This window comes from Sinocyclocheilus anshuiensis, unplaced genomic scaffold, assembly GCF_001515605.1.
Source record: "Sinocyclocheilus anshuiensis isolate Anshui unplaced genomic scaffold, SAMN03320099.WGS_v1.1 scaffold990, whole genome shotgun sequence".
NCBI lineage: Eukaryota > Metazoa > Chordata > Actinopteri > Cypriniformes > Cyprinidae > Sinocyclocheilus > Sinocyclocheilus anshuiensis.
Window position 1 is genome coordinate 1,430,019 of NW_015539926.1, and position 8,518 is coordinate 1,438,536.

Below are 8,518 nucleotides of genomic sequence, written 5' to 3' on the forward strand. Positions count from 1 at the left end.
TTTTTTTTTTTTTTTTTGTCTGAATGGTAAAGTGCAGTACTTTCACAAATGTGTTTGTCAAAGTCCAACAAACTGATATAAGAACCATACAAACCCCTGTGCACGCCAGGGTATCTAGAGAAGCATTCTTCAGGTCATTTGGAGAAATGAAAGAAACCACTAAAACATTTTAAATATGTTAAATAAGTACCTGAGTTTATAAATATGTGTTGTTTAATCAACCACACATCAACCGTGTAGTGAATGTTTGCTGTCAACCGCTGAAAGCTTTGTTCTGTAAATCCGACAACATGACACGTTTAGGTTACCGTGTAAATTTAAGTTAAGAAAACACACAAATAGGTACAATTCAGCAAAACAACTAGTTTATCCGGTCGTAAACATCATACAGATCGTATATTTATAAAATCAGCTAACTACTCAATGAGACAACAAACAGAAAATCCTTTAGAAATCAGCCTCACATGAACATTCGACCCGTTTCTACCCGATTTCGCGTGCACATCAGGATTTATTATTAACTAAACCGTTTCATTTAGCCAGAAACGCCAAGCGAACATAATGATGTCCATAACTGAATATCATACAACAAAACAGGAATCATTCGCACAGACAGAATACGATATTACTAGATAAAATAACTCAAATCTTATAAGCACGCGGAGAGACGGAGACAGTGTTGCGTACGCGAGCCTGTCAGTTCCCGCATCCACTCTAACACACGTCTCCATTTTACGCTCACAAAAACACAGATGCATTTAGAGCACAGAGTGTGAAATTAGACATTGGTAAGGGAAGATATCGCAGAACACATACCTTACTGAGCTGGAGCGAATAGTCGAGCCTGGAGGTGGTTAGACAATGAAAGTTAGGAGGCGATCAGTAGAAAATGAATACGAGCCAAGCGGCCATCTTGAAAAAGGCTGCAGACGCTGTCAATTGCAATAACAGAACATGAGCAGGGCGCATTTCAATAATAAAAAAATTAGAAAAGGTCCAGTTGTCGATGTGTGTGCTGTGCTCGGTTGCAGATTTGTAAGCGCTTTGAATGTAGACCTCCCGCCAGTAAAACGGCCAGGCTGATGTGCGTTTTCTCTAGGCTAGCGCCTTCAGTCTTCTCTTCGAAAAATGCTGCGCTGATGGTTCAGTGGAAACTGACACCGTCCCCAAAATGGCTTGTAGTTCGACCGCCCCGTGCATCACGTGATCTAATTCCTTAAGGGTGGTCTGGGAATATGTGTCGGTGTATTCAGCGCTGCTCGTGTTCAGCAAATAACAAAGAATTGCGTTTCAAAGTCTGTTTGATCGCGGTCCAGCTTGTAAGGTTTACACAACAGAATAGGTTCTTGTAGGTCAGCTTTGAACCGTTTGCTACTTTTGTCTGCAAAATTATCTCTATCCCTCAACAGCTTTGAAGAATGTAATTCATAACGGAGACATTATCACCTTACCATAAAATCTGAGTCACCTAGATGGTCTATTCATAGAGTCGGTTAAACTAAATAGCGCAAAGGCGTTGAGGAAGCAGTTCATACATTAGCCAAACACATGTTCAGACTACCTAACCCGATAGTCTGTTTCTAAATTAATTCATGGTGGTGAATGTAACGCAGAGGGCAGTAAGAAATATGTGCACGTTCCACTTATCGCCGGGAGTTCCCATAGAAAGTGCTATCTTTGCTGCTACAAATATGTCTCAATAAGTTTTGCAGAGTAACACAAGAATTCCACATATTCTCATTAACTTCAACGTATTAGCCTATAAAAACCTGTCCTGGCCCTCAACCTTAAGACTTTTTAGTTTCTATAATATATATATATATAGACACAATGCGTTGATTGTATCAGTAACGGGATCCAGAGGTCAGACACTAAATGTCGTTTTTTTTTCCGGAAACATAAGTTTATCAAAAAAGACAGCTGACTGAGCTCTAAAACAATTACACAAATGCAGGTTAACTTATATCAAAGTGATTTTTATTGTACATTTTATGAAAAGAAGCTACAGAATACTAGTCGATATATGCAAGAAGAATTCAACAAAGAAAAAAAACTGATGGGGCACTGCGTCCTGAAGGAAAGACGCGTTACGCTCATTAATCCTTGTCATCCGAAATCGAGAGATCCAGGAATCAAGACTGGGTTGCCCTCTCGAGACTTTTTGCTGCGTCCTTCATTTTTCCAACCAAATCCTAGACACAATTCAAACAATCCAGTTTATCCATCAGCAAATGCGTGGACATGTTATTTCCCACCATTATTTTACCAAGTCAAATTTCTCTCTCTGAGCTAAATATAAAATCAAAACTTATGCTGCAACACTGTTCATGTAGGCTTAGTCTCACATCCAGGTTATGCGGTATTGCCTTAAATGCCAAAGCACTCTTTCATTTCAAAATAATCAGTTGGTTGTCATCGTAAACCTCACAAGCTTTTGAGTTTTACGCAAACAGTTAATAACATTATGGACAGTCAACCGTGATCAAATGAAAACACATCGATTTCGTCATAATTGTATTTTATACGCTGTGGCAACCTTCTGGTTTCAGTTTGCTAAAATTGTGGGCCGATTCAAAAAGTGAGCTGCTGGGATATTTGTTACGTGATTGTGACCATGATTGAGTGCATGAGAATTTTATGACTTGATCTTTTGGACAATTCACCTTTGTGTCACCCCTACAACAAACACAGGCATCTGTGTAATGACTAAGATAATAAAATTGCCACGCAGGATTTTTACAGAGGCAGAAACCCAAAGCTGACATTTCAATATATATATAGCTTAGCCATTCTTACCATAGAATCAATAGGTTATATCAATTAACGGTCAATAATAATAAAAACAATAGATAACTGTTTAATAATTTATTTCACGTCTCAATTGCGCTTGTATGTTTCTTTAGACCAGGACTTCTTGTGGATGACCCACAAAATGTAACTGTAGGAAGACAAAGTGACCTCGATGGAGGATTAAAGAAACACTCAAATAATAAAACCGTACATTTTACCCAGGCCTTAAAAAACCTCTTGATCAGCGATGTGAATCATGTCATGTTAACGTGTCTTTAATACTAATTACTTGAGGATAAAGCAAACTAATGGCTCACTAATGATCATGCAGCTTTGCCGTTCACAATACATACCTGAAGTTGGTCCATGGTGCAACTAAAATTAATTTCCGAAGAAGCGCCAGCCCTCTGCAAAAGTAACCAAAGTTTATTCAAAGTGAAGAAAACAACAACAGCAATTACTAGACATAGCTATATGTTTTACATACCTCGGTGTTTAAGGAAATCAGGTATGACGGCTGATTGACTTTATGCACATGACTATTCTGCCGAGAAAAACAATGTTTATGAGATGATAATAATGAAGTATTTGAAACACTAACTTCGAAACAATGTACCTTTATACAATACTCAAGACGCCATTCAGCATCCGTTATATGGGGAGGACATGTATCAGTGCTGAGGAGCATAAATAAATAAACTATCGCTGCGGCCATTAGAGTTACACAGATTTTGCATGATTACACTCTGCAGAACAGGAAAAAGTCACTACTTAATTGGTTGTGGTAAACAATGTATATATAAATTTTCTCACCTTGACAACAAAGATAACACATTTTTCTTGTGTTTCTAAAAGAAATGAAACATTTAATATGCTGCAGTGCAACTGTACTTTCATTCAGAGGATGCGGATCATCGGCATACAAAACATTACCTGGAATGAATTATAAAATGTATCCACTCTTTCATTCTGGAATCTGACGTCTTCAAGGCATGAGCTAAAAGAGCACACGAGATATTTAGAATGGAAAAGTGTTTAAATGCTAAACAGGTTTATAGAATCTTCAGAAGACCATTTCGGATCATGTTACCTAATAGTTGGTTTATCTGCATTTTGCTTAACGCATTCCAGAATAAAGGTCGTTGCCGCGGTATGACATTGTTTCAAGGTAGTCTGGTCGATGTGCCTCAATTCTGGGTGACCTGCGAGAGATGAAAAATTGCTCTCAAGAGAAGTTTTTGTACGTGCGTGAGAGAGAACAAGGGAGAGCTTACAAGAAACGTACGTGAGTTGTTTTGAACTGAGCCAACTGAACTAACAATGATTTGGCAATACAAACGTACACTTATTTGCCATGCCAATTAAGCGCGTTACATACAAACTGAGGTAAAACGTAGATAAGCGAAAAAAATGAGACAAAACACATGCTTAGCGGATAACTAGCGCAGAGGAGGTATTAACAACTAATTTTACTTAGACGAAAGACATGCAGGCTACGTTTGCCTGCGTTTGACCATAACCAATTAAGTACATGTTCATGAGTCCTTATACACATTTCAGTTCTTAAAGAAGAAGAATTCATCGGTCACACCATACGTGTTAACGTTATATGTGTTATTAGCTTAGCTAATACGGCTAAGCGGAGGATTCATTACACTGTACTGTGTTAGTATGCAAGCCACAAGCAAGGATAGCGTTGGTCTGTCAGCCCTTGCGTAGCTTTAGGGCTAGGTGATATATAATATGTGAAGCCTTAGAAAATAACATCAGCAACAGACACGGCGCAGCGCGACTTCCTTCTTGTCTGGAAAGCACCGGAAGTAATGCAGCACAAAGAAAAAAAAGCTCAACCCTCTTACCTAGAACGCTTTCGCTTCGAGAGGAGACCAGACTGTCGAATGCGACCTCCGTGAATATCGTCAATGATTTCAGGTCGAACACATTTGGATCGGCAAGGGTTTGAAGCCCTTTCATCACTGATTCCGACAACTCCATTTTGAGCAGACTCGCTAGCCTTGGTCACATGAGCGCGTCAGCTGATCTGAGGACTTGAATTGTCGGAGAATGAGACAGTACTGATACACAACGCAAAGGCCTATATACTTGCTGTTTTGCATTATGTTATTGACATATAACAAGGATAAAAGCACTCACATATTTATGGTTGTTAACGACTCAAGCGAGATGGTTTCCGCATTTCCAGTCCTGCCTGCTGCTGGTAGACGTTTGTCTGGCGACACATCCAGCGCATCCGTAGGCTATTTCTACCGCTGCATGTCTTTATATTTCAAAATATATTAGAATGATTCTGGAGGAGGCAGAATTCTAAAAGGCTTTAGCGCAGCTTCATTATACTGCTTTTTATTCAACAAATTGAATACCACTTGCAGGTACCTCATTATTTGTTAAGCGGCATAACGTATATTCTGTAGCCTAGCTGTTTGTCCACTTGGCAGGCTCAGTTCTGACGAGCGACTGCAGCTCCGTCACTCTGCCAGACACCTTTGGAAGATAAACCTTAGCTATAAGTTACTCCTCTTAAACAGTTCTTTTACTACAAAAAAGTAACATATTATTTTACAAAATACAGAAACAAATCTACATTCAACCATATAGTTTCCAAAGCAATGAGGAAGCACAACCTCCTTAAACTTTTTTTAAATTACATGGTTTTACAGCTATTACGCTCTTAACCATTTAAACCCTTTAAAAGTTTTTCACTGTATTTTTGTTTTTTGTTTTTTTTTTATATAAAAAAAGTTATTTATGTCAGATTAATGGTTTCTGCGTTCTTTAAACACAAGTAACTCTAAAAACTAAAAATTCTCGTATGACATCCGGTTGTAAATTCTATTTTGGCTCTAAAGGGAACCTTTATTTTTGTGTATTGGTTAATTACAAATCAGCTTAACAAAGTTGCCATTTTTAACTAGCGTCGATCAGCACTGAAGAAACAAAACCTTAATTCATAAATGTTACACTAAATTAGTATTCCTACTAATATAGGTGAATATAGAATACCGAATATAGGAGTTTAGATATAGAATAGACAAGTGCAAAATATTTTACTATATATAAATATAATTATTTTGTCTCTTTATGTTCAAGATTTCTGAAGCAATGTTCCAATTTTATAAAAAAAAAAAAGATTAGACAAAGTTCTACAGAAAGTAGAATCGGTGACAAATACAGATGTCAGACAATTTAAACGGAGTATTGATAATGTGACACATAGAGATTTTAGTCAAATTAAAGTTAAAATTTGCCCTCCTTTTGTTGGTTTTCAATAAGTTTGAATCCGTGGTGTTCATAATCAAATAAGTAGCCTAATTGTTTAATTATTAGGCTATATTTAATCTTCCAAAAATACTGCATGAATGATGATGTCCTTAAATGTATTCACATGTTTGTTCTGTTGCATTTATTTATTTGTTTGTTTATTTTTATTTATTTAGTTTGTTCATTCGTTCAGGCTACATGAAATATTCCTTACAACCCCTTAACGAGATAATATAGGCTATATATAATTTATTATATAAATAATTTATTATTATTTATGTTTATAATTATATATTAATATGAATGTATTTATTATTAATTTATTATTTATAATTTAATTGATAATTTAGTAATACCACCACTTTTATTGTATAATGTTTTATTTGTATTCATATATGTTCAAAATTTGGTCAAACATTTTCTCAAACTGATCATGCGATAAATGTTAATATTATATTACGGGTGTTTTATAATTTTTAAAAAATGGATTCGTATTTTTTAACATCGGACCATGCATGTACTCGGTTAAAACATTTTGTTAATCGGGAAACCTTGCTTTGCAACCTTTTGATATTTGATAGAAGCCTTAAGATTATTTATGGCGGGAAAAGCTTTCTCCTAAATTTTATGATACGCAAAGAGTTGGTCAGGCTATTTGCGTTATCACCCCGAAGTCAAATGGCATAGGCTATAGAATATGCATGATGACCCATATTAACCAGTCTGTTTTAGTTAAATAAGCACACCAAATGTAGAAGAAAAATAAAACAGTCTTATTAAGGTCATTGCTCTAACTGATGTCAGAAGAAGAGCTTCGAGCACAGTTTTAAGGCTGAACTGCAGCCCGAAAATAAATTGCTGTCATTAAAACATCGCCTGGCTGTCTGTAGACCTTGTCATTTCAGAGGAAGTTCTTCAAAGTCACAAAGCAGTTAAACGCTTCCAATCACTTTTCATAGAATACAACAGGAAAAGTCCCAATAGAGCGTTTTTAAAAGAATTTCAATAAAGTTTATCAACGTCATTATATGCAATGCGATATATATGCGATATTCTCGAACCCTCAAACAGAACAGCGGCCATTTTGGGTAATGCCCAGACAAGAGATTGTGCAACAAAATGGATGTGACGTGTGAACTTATTAAGTGCTTCACTGAAAAACTTTCAGATACCCCCCCCCCCCCGTTCATGCTAATAGGGGAAAACTCTATGTTTCAATTAACCTTTTGCGCCACTAGTGCTTTTTATTAGGGGGAGGAGATATTTAATAGCCATTAGCCTATTGTTATGGGCTGTTTTGTTAAAATAACAATTTGATTGCTTCGTCATTGTCTTCACACCATAAAGCAAAAGCTATAGGGTCAATATGGAGAGCCTATAGCAAAGCATACAGCAATGCTTTATATGAATATGATCCAACTGTAATATAACCTATAAAGCTGAGAGAAAATTGGCACTATATAGTGAAAAAAGTAAGTGTAAAAATGTAATAACGAAAGATAAAATATCCTAAAGTCTGACCAATTTTATTTCGCTTGGCAGAGCAGTATTTCTTTGAAATGAAAAGGCGTTATTGGTTGCATAAATGCGTTTATCGCTCCTTTTTATTTTAGAAATCAAATATTTAGTTTAAATGTAATAAATTCGTTAAATCACTGAATTAAATTTGTTTTAACTACGCTGCTCTCCTATCTGAAATTAAGCTCTTAAGTCTCTCATTTAAGGAAATAAATACGCCATAACATTCAACAATATATACGAGATCCTATACAAATAAACAAAACTAGGCTAAACAAAAATTTGAAAAAGCCATTTTTGCATCATCTAATATTTGTATTTATTTATTTGAAAAGCAAGTAAATAAAATATTGAATGTATTTATTTATATTTAGGTGTTGAGAATGTGTTTGGCCACGCATATCGCAGTCAAGATTGATCTTTAAACGTTTTTCTTTTCTTTTTGAACTTCATCTAACACTTATATATTTTCTTAGTATGAATGAATAAACCTGATAAATTAAACCAAGAAAACAGAGCGTTACAACTGCTGCGTTTCTGACAATATACAGTTCTATGACTATGTAACTAATCTTGAAGTGACTTGATTTGAGGTTTCTCGAATTACTAAGAGAATCTATATTTAGCATTCATAAGGGGGAGATAATATTTATAGAATATATTTTAATTGTTTAACAGGAAGCTAAAGAAGGATAAGAAAACAGATAATAAATAATACGATAAATAAATCAGAAAACAAAAATTAAACCAGGGAGAGGAAGAAAAAAACGTTGTCAGAAACAAATACTTTTCAGATAAAAATTAGATTTAAAAATACTAAAAAGGTTTATATAAAAGGAAGTTTTACAGTTTTGGCTGTCAATGTTGTAAAATATAGGCTAAATTATTTAACTAATATTTAGGCTACTAACTAATTAATACTGGGGGGGGG

General features: G+C 35.5%; 2 protein-coding genes across 3 annotated transcripts in view; both read right to left on the bottom strand.

Annotated features, from left to right (window-relative positions):
* LOC107686702 (polycomb complex protein BMI-1-A) overlaps nucleotides 1-1,456 on the bottom strand; it is a 6,740-nt gene extending 5,284 nt beyond the window's left edge. The window contains exon 1 of one of the 2 annotated variants that reach the window (XM_016483798.1): nucleotides 817-1,456. The gene's annotated coding sequence lies outside the window, so the exon portion shown is untranslated. The remainder of the gene's footprint in view (nucleotides 1-816) is intronic. The other variant, XM_016483799.1, reaches the window with a different exon arrangement.
* Nucleotides 1,457-1,968: 512 nt separating this feature from the next.
* On the bottom strand, nucleotides 1,969-4,844 carry LOC107686726 (COMM domain-containing protein 3-like). The gene is made up of 8 exons (XM_016483831.1): nucleotides 4,650-4,844; nucleotides 3,881-3,992; nucleotides 3,724-3,787; nucleotides 3,604-3,638; nucleotides 3,407-3,467; nucleotides 3,278-3,334; nucleotides 3,144-3,197; nucleotides 1,969-2,192 (listed from the first exon to the last, which is right to left on the bottom strand). Exons 1-8 carry the CDS (start codon nucleotides 4,783-4,785, stop codon nucleotides 2,133-2,135), a joined length of 579 nt encoding a protein of 192 aa, XP_016339317.1. The 5' UTR covers nucleotides 4,786-4,844; the 3' UTR covers nucleotides 1,969-2,132.
* Between the last annotated feature and the right edge of the window lie 3,674 nt (nucleotides 4,845-8,518).

Bases quoted from the DNA above. Each gene is read 5' to 3' on its own strand.
- LOC107686726 (XM_016483831.1), bottom strand. From the start codon at position 4,785: ATGGAGTTGTCGGAATCAGTGATGAAAGGGCTTCAAACCCTTGCCGAT. The intron at 3,993-4,649 runs GTAAGAGGGTTG...CATCTCTCGCAG, and splicing joins TCGAAGCGAAAGCGTTCTAG to GTCACCCAGAATTGAGGCAC. The intron at 3,788-3,880 runs GTAACATGATCC...GTGCTCTTTTAG, and splicing joins GCAGATAAACCAACTATTAG to CTCATGCCTTGAAGACGTCA.